The 19,559-nt window shown below is 33.0% G+C and overlaps 1 protein-coding gene and 1 long non-coding RNA gene across 4 annotated transcripts in view; one reads left to right on the top strand and one right to left on the bottom strand.

Annotated features, from left to right (window-relative positions):
• The first annotated feature begins 255 nt into the window (after positions 1 to 255).
• On the top strand, positions 256 to 19,061 carry LOC127850800 (uncharacterized). Its single transcript, XR_008035456.1, has 4 exons — positions 256 to 391; positions 16,030 to 16,118; positions 18,052 to 18,103; positions 18,911 to 19,061. It is a non-coding gene; the product is annotated as an uncharacterized LOC127850800 (long non-coding RNA).
• LOC127850799 (E3 ubiquitin-protein ligase XIAP-like) overlaps positions 16,381 to 19,559 on the bottom strand; it is a 46,962-nt gene continuing 43,783 nt past the window's right edge. For all 3 annotated transcript variants that reach the window (XM_052384112.1, XM_052384111.1, XM_052384113.1), the window contains exons 8-11: positions 19,048 to 19,223; positions 18,481 to 18,649; positions 18,061 to 18,171; positions 16,381 to 17,706 (exon numbers count right to left, since the gene is read on the bottom strand). In XM_052384112.1, the coding sequence (XP_052240072.1) occupies positions 17,516 to 17,706; positions 18,061 to 18,171; positions 18,481 to 18,649; positions 19,048 to 19,223 (647 nt within the window). In that variant the 3' untranslated portion in view covers positions 16,381 to 17,515. The remainder of the gene's footprint in view (positions 17,707 to 18,060; positions 18,172 to 18,480; positions 18,650 to 19,047; positions 19,224 to 19,559) is intronic.

Genomic DNA, 19,559 nt, shown 5'->3' with positions numbered 1-19,559 from the left:
ATGGATCTTCAATTCAGTCCTCACAGTATATTAATTTCAAGTGTGCATTGAACATATCACTTACCATTATATTGAAGATAAATATGTCAATTTACACACATTTCGTGCCCTAACACACATTCTGCACCTTGCTTACATGTATAACAATAACATGTTTGATGGACGCTAACTTGTGTTTCATGCGTTCCTCGTGCCTTGTCCCGCATTTTCAGTCAATGGTCCAACATCGACTATTTTGCACATTCCCAATTTTCTCGAGCGTAAAAACTGTGACGTTGACAGTCAGTCACAGTGTACATGTAGAATTCAGCTAATGTAGACGCTTCAAAACACGGATAGGTTTCGCACTTCATTATTTCTTCTTGACGTTACGTGCACCTAGCCAAATTAAGTATGTTGTATTCTGTTATTTTCTTCAATTAAATATAGTTTATATTTATGCTAAAATTTTCGCTTAAGGTTCATGTAGAGGCTTCATTTTGAAAAATGTGGGACCCCTAGCATTGAACTCAAATTTGACTAAAGGAAGTGTGCCACATTGATAATGTATACATATATGCTTTAATGGATGCTTTTACTTCAAACTGCTACCAATTTTGTACATCAACGTATCATAACATCCACAAAATCAATGAAAATACACAGCGATTTTAACACTAAAATATACATTATTTTCAAAAATCTGAATCATGTTTATTCCACGTATTTCGGCGGAAAATTATATAACTAGTGAATAATATCGACATTGACGAGGGCAAGTTACGCTTAAATAGTAAAAAAAGTTTGCATATCTAGAAATATCAAAACTCGAACACATGTCATTTCATCACCATGGGGGCAGCCATTTTTAAATTAATAAATAGAAAGTAACATGCTAAAAACTCACTCATCGCCTAATTGACATTCCAAACGGTTGACGATGACAAATGCATTGGATTGTAATCTTTCCGTTGATATTTGCAAACTGCACGATCAGACCTCATAAACACCCAAAAGAATAACTATGTAAGAAGCATTTCACCAATGTTTACAATCGTTGTCGAATCACATGTACTTTATTATTGCGCATAAAATAGTACGATTACAGACTGACAGAAAGATCGATACGTTACAATTCAATTCATCACGGTATACTATTCTATTGCTAATATATAATAATACATCGCTTTAACAATCTAAAAGTAGAAATAATTCTTTTAAACGGAGTTTTTAATAACGAAAGTGAAAACATCGGAAGTTGGATGGATATTCTGTGAGATGCACTTCGGCTCCAGAAAAACAATACAAATTAACTAAAAAAGACGTGTGGGGGACAAATTTCAGCTGGAAAATATTTGAAATAGGGTAAGTGATGATATCTCTACGTGGTCATTTCTGAAATTTAGTGCGATCTCTTGCTGATTAATGTTAATAGTTGTTTTACTAGTTGCCACCCAACTGTCAAAATAAGTATGTGTTATCTCAAGTATGTGTATACACATACCCGGTTTTCTCACCACTGCACGTGGTTTCGACCGATTTGTTTTGCACGTTTTTCTACGGATCACAGCGATGGCCACGCTTTCAAATGGGTAGAAGTAATCGAAATATAAAATCAATCGTTTTGCCAATTTCTTTATATTCCTTTACAATTTTATATGTCGTCTGCAATCTATTTCAATTTGAGATGGTTTAAAATTTGCAATTTGGTTAAGAGGTAAATAACAAAATTGTTAAGCCTTTGAAATAGAATTGTGACTCTTATTATCCACCATACCTGGATTTTTTAAAAGTAGTTACGTTTTAGTTATTTGTAGAACTATGTTTAGGATATTTATCCAAAAAGGCAGTTGAATAAAAACTCATTTGTTGTTTTATTACAATAATTTTCTGTGAAATGTTGCTAACTTGACCTTGTATATGCATATAGCTTTGTATTTATTCAACTTAAGGTAGTGCATATCCTTCCTAACTTTAGATTGAGATTTTTTAAATTAGTGTAAAAAAGTATTGGTTTTAAACCAAAATATGCATAAAGCACACAAATATTGAATGTCAAAAATGTGTTTATGTTATTCTATCCGTCTTTAGCTTTAAAATGATATATACATTTAGTTTGACCATATTGTACCACATTCAGTGAAGAAAAACCTAAGCGAAGTTTTAATGAATTTTATCCCCCCCATGAACCTTAAGTAAGTGAAAAAATAGCCGAGAATCACACTGTGCTTCTTTTAACCACAGGAACAGGGAATTCATTCGACACTTTACTATACTATAATATGATAGTACTGACTACTGTATAGCATAGAGACGAAGGAATCCCAGTGCCGTCAACGGCACATTTACTAGGTATTTTAAAGTGTTTGTGTTGTACTTCCTTCTTTATTATTATTAATATTCTATTAGACTGATCCCGAAAAAGCACGAGTATAGAAAACCCCACTAATCACCCCGGTACAAACAACGCTGGTCCATTAAATCAACCAATGATAGCTTACTTTAAATAATAACGGTTGATACGGCGTGTGATTTTGAAAGGATTATAAATGGGTCATGTTTATTTGTACCAGCAGATTAGTGGGTTTTTCCAAAAAGTTGCTTTTTCCGGGATACATATCATATATTGTATATTGTACGTTTTAATTGAAACGAAAATAATAATAATGCAATCTGAAATAAGTTTACGTAATCACTTGTTCTACGCCCAATATATCTTCATCGTCATTAGCATCATCCTCATCGTCATTCTCATCATCGTCATCATCATCGTCTTCATTATCAGCAGCATCATCGTCATCAGCATCCTCCTCATCATCGTCAGCATCATCACCATCCTCTTTCTCCTCCTCATCATTATCGTCATCAACCTCATCCTCCTCATCATCCATCACCCATCCATCATCATCCATCCATCATCCATCCTCCTCCATCATCCATCCATCATCCTCCATCATCATCCATTACCTGTTTACAATAAATAAATCCTTATGGAAAAAAGATCGATAGATTTAACACAACTGCAGTTTATTCCTTTGCAACTCTTTAATCATTAGGTTTCAAATATATTTTACATAATTCCAAACCCTTTTTGGGTGTTTTGGTGCATGTTTAACAAGCGTGTCACTTTATTGTAAAATAAGAACTAAACACGAATACTTTTATTAATTATCTACATTTTTTAATCCAAATATATTGATAGGAAAAATGGAACCTTTATTTAAGTTGATGATATGATGAACACTTTTAACATACATTTCCTAAATTATAACAAGATCATTAATTACAGTTGTGAAGCATAATTGTAAATGTCGTGCTACCCAACGATTATCAACCCCTTCTTTTTCCCATAAATACACCTTATACTGAAAACATAATATGGTGCACAGTTGAAATACACAATTATAAATTAACAATGATAAGTAAAAGCTTAATGGTGTATACATTCAATACCCTAACTAATAAGACTTAAACTCTTTTAATTAGTGCTAAAATCCTTTTATACGAGCGTTTTAACACTTTTCAACTTAGATTCGCATTTTCACGCATTAGTAGTCACTTAGAAAATTATATTTAATTGAAGACCTTTCTTACGACAATCAAGTTTGAAAGGTTTCATTTCTAACCCTCAGATACTGATGATGAGCAAACAGCACAATACCTGAATAGCCTGCGAGTTACTCACAGGTTGTTCTGGTTTTATGCTGTTTGCTCAAAACAGTTTTCACTTTTCCTCAGATTGGGGAAGGGTTAATAAGGTTTTTATTTTGACAACTGTGTCAACATAGTTTAGTTCCAGTTCTTGATTAAAGATCAATGTGAAATGGTAAGCCAAGCTTTCCAAATGTTTCAGGGTTCCAATCTTATTTCTATCAAATGTTAATGCTTTCGGAGCTAAATTTATTTTTGTTTTAACCTATCTACCTTACTTTTGTTTTGTCGAAATTAATTTTTAAATCAGAGTAGCTTTTGAAGTTTGACAAAACGTCTTAGGTTTCATTGAGAGATGCTGTTATCAATACAAGAGTATGGCAGTTTCGTTGGCAAATGGCAATAATGCATAGTCTATGCCATTGATTGGTATTACCTTTATCCCAGGACTTGACTTTAATTGGATTGATACCATTTGTCAGTGCAAAGTATGAACATGTAGCATCTAAGCGGATCCACTTGTCTGAAACCTTTGTATTGGTAGTATTTAAGTATTCGATAACTCCGACTAAACATTTTATGACCCCAAATACCTTTGCAATCGGTTAAAATTTGTAAATTGTAACGACATGATTACAATTGAACGATCAGGTTGGAAGCTAGGTTAAATGTGCACATCAAAGATTGCTGGTAATAAGAGCGGAAATAAACGGGAAAAAGTCAAGCCTAGCTTTCTGTAAGGGGCTTGTTTGTCTCGATGTATGTCGTTTCAGAACAGGGAAGTGAACTCTGGACGAGTTCAATTCATAGTTTATGTACATGTAAAAGCAATCGCAGTCGACGCATCGAACTTATATTATTCGACATATTGATAGAACTAAATTTAAAAAAAAACTAAGTTGTGGAATATAAAATAAACATCTTCTAAAATATTGCAACTTTTTCTCTCGTGTAGAGTAAATGTTTACTATCATCCTAGACATCATGACGTTTAAACGTGAAGTTTTCGATAATTTTCATGAAGGTTTTCGGAGCGGAAGATCGATTTAAACTTAAATTATGTATGGAAAATTATCTGTTGAATTAAATGTTATCACCAATATTTTCAGCATTGTAACACAAAACACAATCGTAGCCAGATATTCGCAATGTTTGCACGAATCGACACCAATCATTTGGTAAAATGTTCTGTTTCGCTTGTTTTTCAAATAGTTATTGTGATAACGTAATAGTAAATAGTAAAAACTTAGCTTATTTTCTGTTCAGATCCCAATATTTGCTACGGTGCCCGGTTGGAAACATCGATGGAAAATGAATGAAAAAGGAAACTGTTAAGAACACACATGGCAAATGTTTCGTGTCATTAATTTTTCAAGTTTTCACTTATGAACATCTGTCATCCATGTGTCAATATGCAAAAAACGACCACAACTTTCAGGGCTTGTAAATGTCGATCTTTTTTTTTTTTTTTTTTTTTTTTTTATTCAATATCATACATACAATGTAAACATGTATATGATCATACAACATAGTGATTGTACAAAGCAATAAAGTTCAGACATGTTATACAAGATATGCTAATATAATATATATTTTTTTAGAGAGAAAAGAAAAGAACAACAGAGGAATAGTTATGAAAAATGATAAGTTGTGTAAAGGCGGAAGAAAGCATACTGGGCTTGTGTGTTTTGTTGTATATTCACAATGGTCTTGTCAGATTGAAAAAAAAAATAATAATAATAAAAAAAAAAAAAAATAAAAAAAACTATTTTAGAGAGATAAACTAGCATTAGAGTGAAATGTATATAAGTGGATAAAACATTATGAGAATTTAATCCGATTCCATTTTTGTTCAAAGATTTGTAATGTGTCATTTCTGAGGGCTATTTCTTTCTCAATCTGGATTTTTAGTTTAAGACTATGGACAAAACAATTAAAATTTGGTACTTGTTTTTTGTACTTCATGTTTAAGATAAAATATTTCATCAATATAACCATAAAATTCACAATATTATTACAGTCTATTGATTTCAATGAGTTAATTCCGAAACTTACATTTAAGAAAGATAGTTTAACGTTTAGTTGATGTTGTTCAAGAAAAGATATTAATTGATTCCAAATAGGCTGGATGTGTTTGCACTCCCAGAAAAGATGTTCTATAGTTTCAATGTTTTCACTGCAGAAGTCACACAGATTTGAGTTAGATAATTTGCATTTAAAGAGATATTTATTTGTAGCTATAATTCTATGGATGTATTTATATTGAAAATTTCTCAGTGTGCTTTCAATAGTTGCTTTATATGGCATGGTAAATATGTGTTTCCAATTAAGTTCATTTTCTCCAAAAAGGACTTGCCATTTATTTTGGATTTTGGAGTTTTCTGTAGGGTTTTTAATTTGTAGTGTGTAAAATATTTTATTTGTTTTGTTTTTTCTTCCAAGTATGTTTTCTACAAATGTTGTTTGAGTACATGGTGTATTATTTGTATTGATTTCAGATTTAATATGTATGGGTATGCTTTTGATTAGTGTGTAGTATTTCAGAAAATTATTTGAAGGTATTCCGTATATGTAGCATATATTATCAAAAGAGTAGAAATCCTTAATTCTGTAGTCATATAATTGGTCGACATATTTTATGCTTCGTTCAAACCAATCTTTATAGAAAAACGTCTTATTGTTTGAAGTTATGTCTTTATTGTTCCATAAAATAGTTTTACTGCTGTTTTGGGTTTCTAGATTATGAGTGACATCACTCCATGCTGATAGAACATCAGACAGAAATATGTTTTCGTTTGCAATTTCATGTAGGATAGTATTGTTGATGTTACATTCAAAGAGTAAAGAGTCACCATATTTTTTTTAGGATTTTCTGGTAGAATAGTTTCCATGTACTCGTATTGGTATTATCTAGGTATCTTTTAACCCAGCTGCATTTGATTGCATTCAAGAATGAGTCAATGTTCGTTAATTGGATACCTCCATTTTCTACAGATTGAATTAACTGAGTTCGTTTTATTTTGTCAGGCTTACCGTCCCATATGAAATTAAATATTGCTGATTTTATATCGTTTATAACATCATTTGGTGGATTTGGGAGGACTGTTAATACATAAATTAGTTTAGGAAGTGCAAACGTTTTCAATACTGTGTTTTTTCCGATTAGTGTAAGTTTACGGTGATGCCATGATTTTAAGCAGTTTTTAAAATTCTGTAATTTAGGTAGTATGTTTTTAAGAACTGTATCCTTTTCATTATTTGTGAAAGTAATTCCTAACGTTGTGGCTTCATCGGATGTCCAATGAAATTTCATTTCTTTTTTATATTGAACATTACTTTGTTTTAATTTACCTACTCGTAGCACAGTACATTTACTTTTGTTTAGTTTAAGACCCGATGTCATTCCGTAAAGGGTTAGCGATTCTATTAGGTTATGGAAAGAATCGTAATTGTCGTTTAAAAAATAAGTTGCATCGTCAGCAAATAGGGACTGTTTGATTTTTTCGTCAGGTTCTAGTGATATGCCTTTTATGTGTTTATTTGATTGGATGTGATGTGATAGGTACTCGATGCAAATAATAAATAGCGATGATGAGAGTGGACATCCTTGTCGAACCCCTCGTTCGATGTTGAAACTTTTTGAAAAGAAGCCATTGTTTATGATTAAACTGTTAATATCAGTATAGAATAGTTTGACCCATTGAATGAGACTTTCACCAAAGTTCATATTTTCTAAGCAAGAGAACATAAATGAATGATCAAGCGAATCGAATGCCTTTTCGAAGTCTGCAAAGAATATTAGACCAGGATCATTTGAATTGTTGAAATAGTTGATGCATTCTTGGATAAGACGAACGTTTTCACCAATGTAACGTCCTTTTATGAAACCAGATTGAGATTTTGAAATGATTGATGGTAATATTTTTTTTATTCTGTTTGCTATACTTTTAGTTGCAATTTTATAATCATTGTTTAGTAAACTAATTGGGCGCCAGTTCGATAAGGATTCTAAGTTTTTTCCAGGTTTTGGAATGAGTGATATTATACCTTGTTTTTGAAGCGTAGTTAGGTTTTCATTATTATATGAATAGTTTAGTGATTTAATTAAATGTGTTTTGATATCATTCCAAAATATTTTATAAAACTCAATGGTGATGCCATCAGATCCTGGACTTTTGTTATTTTGCATTTCTTTTAGTGCTAATCCACATTCATATTCATTTAGTAATCCGTCACACAATAGTTTTTCTTCTTGATTTAAAGCGTGATGTGTATTTTTAAAAAGAGTGTTATTTTCAACATTTTTTCGTTTATAGAGGGTTTCGAAAAATAAACGTTGTTCTTCTAGTATTTGAGTTCTGTTTGTTATATCTTTGCCATTGACTACTAATTTGTGTACAGTTTTTTGTTCGCTTCTACGTTTTTCAATGTTTGCGAAGTATTTTGTATTTTTTTCATTGTGTTCAACATGCTGTGCACGCGCTCTTAGTATTATTCCATTGAGATGTGTATGATAAATTTCATCTAATATTTGTTTTTTTAACGTTATTTCATTTTCAATGTCGGTGGTATCATTTGTGTTCGTTTGATGCAATTGTTTTTCAAGGGTTTCAATGGTTTTGATGGTTTCAGTTTCAAGTTTGTGTGTTTCTTTTTGTTTAAATGATGTGTATCTAATTGTTGTGTTGCGTATATTTCCTTTAATTACTTCCCATAAGGTATTTGGGTTTGCATCTTTATTATTTTGAACTGTATTTAATATTTCCTGTTTTATTTGTGTTTGATATTGTGTATCTAATAAGATGTTGTTGTTAATTTTAAAGTATCCTGGGCCTCTTTCAGGTTGTATATTATGCAGTTTAAGTTCAACTAGAGAGTGGTCAGTCATAAATCCTGGTTTTATGTTACATGTGTCAATAATGTTGCAAAGAGACTCAGATATTAAAAAATAGTCTAATCTACAAAATATTGTTGGTTTTGTGTTTGAGTGCCAGGTGAATTTTCTTTCGTTTGGATATATTGTACGCCAGATGTCTATCATATTGTAGTTTTCAATTATGTTATTTAAAATGTTTCTATTTTTAGGATGAGTATAAAGGTTGCCTTTCTTTTTATCTAATAATGGGTTAAGAACAGTATTGAAATCACCACCGACTATGATGTTTTTATCTTGATTATTATTTATAAAGGATTGTAGTGTTTCGTAAAAAGTGGAATCATCTATGTTAGGGCCGTAAACGTTGATTAATGTTAATTGTGTTTCGTGTATTTTGATATCTATACTCGCTTGTCTGCCAATTATTATTTCGTTAAAATTATCGACTGTGATCCCAATATTATTTTTTATCAAAAAGGCCACGCCTTGTTTATTAGAATGTTGACCACTAAGATAGATGTCTCCGTCCCATTCATCTTTTAAGGTTTGTCTTAAAGTATGTGTCAAGTGACTTTCTTGTAATAGGATTATACTATATTTTTTTTCGTCTAACCATTTGAAGATTTTTATGCGTTTGTCTTTATTATTTAGCCCTTTTACATTTAAAGTAATATCTTAATCATTTAAAGAAGTGGAGGGTGATGTAAATGATAATTTGTGTATGCTTGTCCAGTTGGTCACTATTTTAAAAAATGCCCAGTTGGTTTCTAGTATAAGACATAAGACATCATTACATACAAACAGCTGAATAGTCCATAAAAAAAAAGAAGCAAACAGAAATAATCACAAAAATGAGAAGAAAACAACAATAAACGATTTGTCTCCAATAGAGACCTACATAAGCGCACTTCCGTACACTGGAAATGCACAAATTATTTGAAATAGTGATCTGAGTATAAAATTATATATATAACACCGTAGATTTATGGTAACTTATAATTATAATAATATACCAATACAAAAACTACTAAATTGTGTGTGGATGGTGGTTCGGTGCGTGTGTGTGTGTGTGTTTGTGTGTGTGTGTGCGCGCGTGTTGCCGCGTGTGTTATGCGCCTGTGTTGTGTATGTTCGTTGAAAGGAGTGTGCGCGCCGGTTCAGTTATGTGTGTGAATGCGCGCGTGTGTGTGTTTGCGCGTGTGTGTGCGTGTTTGTGTATGGTTTGTATGTGCGCGGCTGCGTGTGTGCGTGCACGTATTCGTGTGTGCGTGCTCGTGTGTGTGTGTGTGTGCGGGCACGAGCGCGCGTGTATATGTATGTGTGCGTGTGCTGGTTGTGTAAAACGCGTGTGTGCGGGTGCGCGTGTGTATGTGTGTGTTTGTCTGCGGTTGAGTGCGCGCGTATGTTCATGTGTGTTTGTGAGCGTGTATGTGAGTGTATGTGTGTATACATGCATGTGTTCTGTCTTATTGTTTTGCACTGTGTGTACCTGTATCTCGTAAAAAAAAACGTTGTAATAATTGATAACCTTAGGTTACAATAATGACTATAACATGACTATTACAATGACAAAATATGCATTCTTATACAAACATTTTGTGCTATTATTTGTCAAGAGGTTCACGACAGTTAAAAAGAACCTATGCACCTACTGTATTTGAAAATCATCTATTGATTATATATGTATATCTTCATTTATTGTTAAACACAATTAATGCAATCAGTACACGTTTTAATAAACTGTTGTCAACAAAACGTTTAACAAATATCAACATTACACGATATGTGATAAGATCAAAGACATATACACGAAAACATTCGTATGTCCGTCGCATTGTCGATCTGAAATATACGAAAAACGAAACCTACTTAGATCGACTGACGGACATTCCCACGTTTTTGTTTGATAAGCAAACGTTTTATAAGCATTTTGTACTTATAAAATGTAACTCCAGTATTTTCATTTTTACTGTATCTGGCCTGCAGTTAATCTAGTTCCGAAAACAAAATGAACTAGAGATACCACCAGATGTGTTTTTACTCATATAACAAAATTATGAGCGTCTTACTCTCAATAAATATTTTAAGTTTTATTAACAAAAATGATTACAAAAATGTGTTGCCCTGTTTGGAAAGAGGTTAATTGACAACATAAAGATGTGGAGTTGTAGAGCAAATACAATATACTGAAAATTACACAAATAGTATAAAACACATATTTTCTGTATTTTATATAACACATATATTCTACGCACCGCATGCTATGTACATAAATATAGGAATAGATACATATCCTCCTATCACAGCTCACGAGCGACATAAAAAAGCGCTTTTCCATACACTGGAAATACACAAAATAAAAGTTTATATATAGCTCCGTAGATTGTATGTAACTTATAATAGTAGTAATGTAACAGTAAGAACTACAGAATTGTGTGGGGTGGTTCGGCGCGCGTGTGTTTGTGCGTGTGTGTGCGCGCATGTTGCGCGAGTATGTAGTGTGCGTGTGTTGTGCATGTACGTGTAAGGGTGTGTGTGCGCGGGTTCGTGCATGTGTGTGTATGCGCATGTGTGTGAATGTATGTGCGTGTGTGTGCGCGTGTGTGTATGTGTGCGTGTGTACGTGCGTGCGTGTGCGCGAGCGTGCATGCGTGTGTGTGCGTGTTCGTATGCGTGTGTGTGCGTGCGCGTGTGTTTGTGTGTCTGCAGTTGAGTGCGATTTTCTGTAACACCTATTCTAAGCAACGCCCGCTACATATATAAATATAGATATAGGTTAATATCTTTAAATATGCCACAGTTCATGCAAACATAAATACAAGTAAACAATGCAGACAATAATTATGTATATGATAAGAGAAAGTTAATTTTTTATAGATATAGATGAATACCATTATATCTTTTCAATGAGCTCGGTCAATGAACTCGGTCAGTGAATTCGGTCCATGGACAACAATGAACATAAACAACACAACACTGAGCTGGGACAAATGACAACACTGTCGCACAGTATTCTAAAGAAAACTATTTAAGCCACACATTTGTTCAGGACACTATAATTTCTCGATTGAACATTCAATAAATTTACACAAAAACTGGTATGGAAATCTCTATACAAACACATTTTCCTAGAAACTGATATTTTAGTCAATAAGAATACAGTGAATGAAGAATGTCATTCAATATTTAAACAGAACAGGCATTTAAAAACAACAACAAAAAACGGTTATGAATCAATGAAAAATGATATTTAAGTCAATAAGAATACAGTGAATGAAGAATGTCATTCAATATTTAACAAAATACGCATTTAAAAACAACAATAAAAAACCGATTATGAATCAATGAAAACCTTGCAGTAACGGACCAAATGTTGGATACCATTTGAATGATGCAAAAAGCACATTTTTTTTTAAACCAGAAAAAGGCAAAATGTCAGAATTTCTTTACACTAAATGGAAATTACTTCCTGGTCGCAAAGTTATATTGCAAATCCGAATTAGGATACAGATGTAGATATACTGACCATAGAGGTATATTAAACAATGTAAAATATACTTCAACAAGTACATTTTATTTGAAATATTCTGTATATACATCGATTTTAGCGATCTAGAGGGAACTTGTTTTGTTTGGTTTGTTTACCTGACGAGTACTATGCCGTCCCGAACGAACGACAACTCTTGGTCAGTGTGAAAAGGTTACAACATACCAATATATATTTTTTAACCCTGACTGCCGTATGTTTCCTTTTCTTGTTATTTGAATCATCCATTTTATATCATACTCTTAAAGTCATCTCTGTCCCAATAAAGGCAGACACGACACATGTTTCAAGTCATGTGTTTCGTGTCAACTTTACAAACTCAACCGTATTTAAAACAAACGGACTATTCGAATTATCAACTATCGCGAACAGTGCCGTTAGATTCGATAAGAAGCAAAATGTTCGTTTCGACCTTGCAGCGGTTACACGCAAAACATAGCTTCCAGCAAGCCACACGATCTACCACTGAATGTTACCACTTACAAAAAAGATGCATTTGTTAATCAGAATTTAACACGTACCGACACTAGCACTAATGGGATATTAGCAATTGAATCATGTATGAAACACGAAACTCTAGAAAAAGACGTGACGACACCTAATATCACTGTGCGCCAGAGTGAATGCAATAATTGTTTTAATCATGATTTTGAATATGTTATTCAGAACGACCATATCTGCGACACATTGGACATGCACGAACACATTTATCTTCTGATATTCGTTACCACTAAGCACAATAATGTCTTAAATCGACAGACAACAATCGTGGTTGTCATACACTAAGAACAATATTGCAAATGCAAGGCATGTTTTCCTTTTAGAAAAAACAACACATGAAAGTTTACAAGAATCTGTGATGATGGAAAATAAAATTTATCACGATATCGTTCAGGAGAACTTTATAGACAGCTACACAAATCTAACCTATAAAACCATCATGGGATTTAAATGAGCCTCCACAAAATTCTCTAATGTACAGTTTGTTATGAAAACAGATGATGACATGTGGGTCAATGTACCTTCGATAATAAAGTTGTTGTCGGGAACCGATATGACAAACTATTTACAAACAGGGCTGACCGGTTCCCGTTACCGGAAAGGATCACCGATCAGAGATAAACGTTCTAAATGGTACGCCTCATACAGTTCTTATCCGGAACAGTTTTTCAAAGGGTTTTGTTCAGGGACTGGTACTATTTGCCCAAATACTTGTAGTGGTTGGGGCATTAGTGTTTGTTAATTTAAACAAATTTATTTTAGCTCGATTGCATATAACGCCTCAGGCTTATTTGAAATGCTCTCGAGTCAGTTTCCTTGGACTAGAATCAGAACTTGGTGTCTATGGGGAAAATCTTCAGAAGGTTCCCACAGTGGGGATCGAACCCATGACCTCCCGATCGCTAGGCGGACACCATATCCACTTCACCGCTGCGACCTCTTGTTTTTTTAACTTTTTTACTTAATTTTGATTTTAACAAACTCGTGCACAACGTGCTAAAATGATTTTTTAAATGAAAGCTTTACAAATCTCCTCTGGGACCTCAAACGTTCGTGCTTAAATATAGTGTTTGTTACATCGTATGGTGGTCCTGTAATAAGTTTGTACGAATCAAGATTCTGCGCTCAAAACTTGTCAAGCCGAAGGGATCACATTACGTAACATCGTTGTTTTATTGTCTTCTACCAAGTTTGTTAAACATATGCTACTTGGGTTCAAAATGACCCATGTGTCCTTATACTTACAGAGTGAAAACTCTTTAAAACCGCAAGGTTAAAAGGTCTGATATTTGGCATGTTACATTGAATAGTAAACGTTCAATCAAATCGAGAAATTGGCGTTCAATCGCCATAGAAGTGAAATAAGAAAAATATGAAAAATGTAGAAAATAACTTATGAACCCTTTTCTTGAAAAGCAAGCGAAACGGTTTCAAGTGTGTAAAATTGTAAAATACCAAGTTTGTTGCAATCATAATTGTGGGGCAAAGTGTGCAGCAATATGTGCATATGAGATGTTACTGATTACAAGCATTTGTTGTATTACAAAATATATTGTTAGTAATTTAGATTTTATCGATAAATGACCTTTCTTCAGTGGTGATATGCAAATCGCTTTTTAATAACAGTACTTAGTATTTCGAAAACCCTACCCTTGCACATACCCATACCCTTGCACATGCGAAAAAATGTGTCATTTTAGTACGGAAATTGAATAACGCTATAGACTCAAAATAACAACTAAACACGTTCGTTAATGTTTACGATAAAGTGTATTAGTTTAATCTCTTTAACCAACAAAGGTTTAAAGAGTTTAAAAATACTCCTTGTAAATATGATTAAATGTAGTTGTACAGGCAGGTCTCATGTTATTTATATTGCATACAATTTACAAGTCGATATATCTGTCAATTAAATGCATTACAATTAGCGATGTCGTCATCAATATTGTTTTGTTGTTAAGAATTACCTATAAATGCAGTATCATATGTCGACAATTGTTATTGAAATCAAAGAGCATAATTGGAGGACGATCGTTCGGCAAAAACAGAAAAATATCACTTGCGTAGTAAATAAACGACCAGACAACAATTTATCTGCGTAATATAAAGGTATTACCTACATATCAATATGAATATTCTTGAACATTAAAACTTAAATTTTGTGAGATACATACGTTTTAAAAAGATGTTACTATCATTTTGAGTAGTTATGTATACATTTTATCCAAGTATGCAACTTGATGAATCTTGACTAAAGAGTACAAAAACGTGTATGATTTAAAACAATTTTGTAACACCCAGTTTAATAAATATGAATGACTATACAAAACATTTAAATATTCAAAACAACACATTTATTTTGCATGAGTTGAATATGCTTTAAAATATTGTTTATCCTAGCTATGCTTTATTATGAAGATTTTCTAGCATACCATACAAAATTAGCACATTTATTTTATTTTGTTCGCTTGTTTTTGTTGGATTAATACAATTTTATACGCTTAATAGTATTATACAGCTAATATTTAAACAACGAACAAATCTTTTTTTAAAAAGACGTTGGTAGTGAAATATAGAATCGGTTCCAAACAAATAAAATTAAACGGCAAATGTGTCTATTTTGTATGTATTATATGGATTTATTGGAAAATGCATGCACATGGTGTGCATGATTAAGAAACACATGTTGATGGTTACAAAGTTACAAACAATGAAACTACATAAAGAAATGGTATATTGAACGCAAACCTTAACCTCGTACTTTATGATTGTTTCATGCTTAAATCAATAACATTGCACTCATTATCAAAGAAAACCAAGAAATTAATTATAAAACACTTCGTTTGTTAAGATTCGTGGTCGTAATGTAATGTTTTGAAAACTGCAGAGCAAAGTAGAAGCAAATATGCATTAGTTAACTGCAACCACAGCTAGTTAATACTAAAATAATTTATACACGGTCAAAAATCATATTTAAATAATGATACTACATAATGTTGCAATTTTTTACCTTTAATGAAATAATAAATCTTAAGACTTCATATTTAGCTTTGTTTCAATATATTGATTATTCTAGACAAATTTATAAACGATATCGAATTTTAGTAAAAAAAATCCTCCCTTCGGCATTGTTTATATATGAGTAATGTTTATATATGAGTAATGTACATATATAGCTCGCATGTATTGCTCAAATGTGTCGAATTAGTTCATGATTATTAGTTCATTCGGTAAATGTCTTTACCTATGTTTATTTTATACAATTATATAGTAATGCTCTTCTGACAAGATTTCAAAATTGCATTATTTGTGTGTGTGTGAATTTTACACAAAGTTGCCTGCAAAAAATATACACAAACACTCTTTGTTATGTTGTGTTAGTTTGATATTCATCAAACTTATACGTGTTCTGCTTTCCTGTTATTTGCGCACAGCGATTCATAATTCATTTGCTTACAACTGCGACTTTTTGCAGCTCAGACCTTCAACAAAGCGATAACCTTTGAAGGCAGTACATTGAAATGTTCATGTTGGCGATGATACTAAGCTGATCCAGTGTTAAAGGTAATTTTAATCTAACATGAGTGCGTTTAGGTATCATCATTCAACACCTTTTGGCAGGTCGGTTTTCATCAACGAACGAAATGAGAATTCTACCTCGACACTTCACTAACCATTTCAGGTTCCTAGTCATTATGAAAAAGCATAGTATGATTCTCCGTAAAACAATTGTGATAAGCAAATGCACTGATTGACACTGGAGGAAAAATCCGTTTACAGTTAACACTATCCGAAAGCGTAAGAATTATACCAATAATTCACATAGTTATCATTACGCACGACTTTACTCAATTACCTAATCACTATTTATACAGTATCTTACACATCTTCATATACATTGATTCTCCCTTTACCGTGTATCAATATAAACGACTAATACCAAGCCAATTTAGACATAAAAGGTCGTATACATTCGGCGTTCAGTCTATATTTGTGGGATAAGTATCCAATGCTTATTGGCATATCATTAAAACACATCAAGCGGGTTACTTAATCCGTGAATAGTTTTGTAACGTGTAAGACAACAAACAACTGACATTTTTTGTTAATATGACACTGCTCACACTATTATGAGTACTATTCACACTTATGTCGAAGATGCAATAGTTCTAATAAAGTAATTAACAAGAGCAATATGTTCTTGCTAATACTAACTTGTACTAATGCATCAAACAGAACAACGTAACTGACTGATCCGAAGACATATAACTTGAATATATCAACCAACCTGAAGCGTTCCCTCTAACGAAGGAATAAAGTTTAAGTAGTCAGGACCGGTTGGTACAAACATTTTATACCTGATGAATTTCGTTAAGTTTAATCACCATTGTTATTTAACTCTGGGAGTGTGATCACCTTGTGTATACAAACAGATCCATGAACCACCATCGTGTTGATATTTTTGGGATATTTCATGTCAATCTGATGAACAAGCATAGATGTCGCACAAGCAAATACAGGGATTTCTCTCCTGAGCCTTATACTGAGCAAATTATACCTCAGCCGCACATTAAAAATAGTAATAATATAATATCTCGAAATGCTTCATCTATGGAAAGCCAGAAATCGCCAAAAGGTCTGACATGTCAATGCATTTGAAAGTTAATTCCGTTTCATGGAGCTCCAAACTGCACTTTCGGTCCCAAGCTGCAGGAGTTTACAGATAAATTTATGGTCACAAAGCCGCAATTTTATTTTGCAATCAATTCCTTCAAACGCACTTCCCATCGAGGATAACAACGGCGATAACGAGACGTGGTAATACATCCAGTATTGTCACACATTTTGACACGTTTTTACTAACTCAGTAGGTTATTTATCATGCTCGAAAATGCGTCCTTTGATTCCATTCTTATTAATTGATCTGCAATTAATTCGAAAATATTCCTACCGTTTGGGTCTTACAACATGTAAGTACGGATCTTGTCTTTAATAGTCCTTTTACACACCGGACAGCTGTGGATATCTCTCGAGCATTCAAGACAAACTTTATGATGAGTACATGGTAGGAAAAGAATGTTCACTTGATTCGTTTTGCAAATGATGCACACCAGAATTCTTTTAAGGCGGTTATTTTCTTCAAGAAGTCCATCTGAAAAAGAGTGTTGTACGAGTATAAAGAGCTTAAATTAAGAGCGCACAAAGGAAATTCGTTGACGTTGTTTGATATTACATTTCTTTCTATTGGTTTAATATGCTTTAGGCTAAAAAGGATGTAAAATTTGAATAACTCATTATTGTGCTTGTCGTTTTAAACGATACCAGGCTCTTTAGTTTTATTAGATAACCTATTTTGACATAGCAATCAATTTTATATAAAACGAATAATAGTAATTTAATTTTTGATATATAATGTAATTACAGTTTAAGTTCATATCATTCAATAAATTTTAAACAAACTAATTTGCATTAATGGTTATATTGTTGTTAAATTCAGGTCCTTTACCTTCGGTCTGTTCGACATTCTGGGACGTACGGAACTCCTGAAGGTTTGCGTTTCTCTCCGTAATGATTTCAATTTGTGTAACGATGTCTTCAACGTTGGGGGATGTACTGCCTGAATTTCAAAAACGAATGTTTTCGTTTATTTTTAAATATAAAGATGAAAATGTTTGATTTGAAACTTTACACAATCGGAAAACAGTCCAAAAGCTGTGAAATTAATGATAGTGCGTATGATAAGCTATTTAGAAACAAACGCCGATGTATAAGTTATACAGATGTTTGCATATTTAGTCTGCCTACATTTAAATAGAAAAGAAAACGCAACAGAATAAAAGTGTTAATGATATCTTCTATTTTTATTTCCCATACAAGTGTATCGTCTGTTTTTATTTCCCCTATACATGTCATTATATCGACTCACCTTGCTGAACGATTTCAAGAACTGCTTGTTTGATGTCTTCGTGAGAAAAGCCCATGCTTCCATTCAGCATAGTGTCATATCGATCCGTAATTCTCTGTACTACAGAATCCTCAATCGAAATTCGAGCCATGGGACTTGCAATTTCTTCTTGCGGTTCAGACGCGTTATGCTTTGAAACAGAACGATTCAATTATAGCAAAATGTGTTTACAGAGTATCAACAAAAAGCGTTACAAATAATGCACATAGATTTAGTATAAAAAGTACTTGAAAGCCCTTTATCGCTTAATTCATAATTTACAAAGCATAAAGATAAATAATAAAATGAAACCATCTAATATTATATTGTGTGAGACGAGTTCATTTTTGAACGCATACATGTACATTTGTACATTTTTAACTAGTTATAGTAGTATTATATTTGATTTCAGGCAGAATCCACGTGGATAGTTATATTTATTAATGAGAAGTGTTACACGCTTCCAAGCCCAGCTCGTGTTCACCCTACTGGGTCGATGCATTTCCTTGACGAGGATATGTGCTTAGAATACTGAAAATAAGTAATTACGTCGGCAGCTTGATCAGCTGAAAGTTGAATAAGGTCAATAAAATCGCGCCCTTTTGTTGCAATCGCATGAGGACAAGCCGGAAACCATCGACAGTGTTCTATCCAGGGATCGTCACCTGGTTCCCATTTCCTCAAACCACCATCACAGGCGAAGCAACGACAATGGTCGTCAACTCCTGAACACCAGAAATAAATATAATATATTATGCATGTATTGTATAGCTCCGTATTATGGATGCAAACCAATGCCACAGCGAAACAATTATTTGTAGTACCTTGTTTTGTGGCTAAGTATTTAAGCCGAAATAGTAAGGGCCAAAACAACAAGATCATTTATCGTTTATGGCCTTCTGATGTAGCTAAAGGTCAATTTTGTTGATGCTTAATATAGGTTTTACTACTTTACAGCGTACTCATGTATTAAAATCATAGTCAATACAATATTCGTTGTTGCAACAGAAGTTTTCTTCTTAAAATAATTCTATGACGTACATTGCAGTAAAGTTGTAATG

This window comes from Dreissena polymorpha, chromosome 11 (genome assembly GCF_020536995.1).
Source record: "Dreissena polymorpha isolate Duluth1 chromosome 11, UMN_Dpol_1.0, whole genome shotgun sequence".
Taxonomy (NCBI): Eukaryota; Metazoa; Mollusca; class Bivalvia; order Myida; family Dreissenidae; genus Dreissena; species Dreissena polymorpha.
The sequence above is the reverse complement of the archived record's forward strand: the minus strand, read 5'-3'. Positions and strand labels throughout refer to the sequence as shown.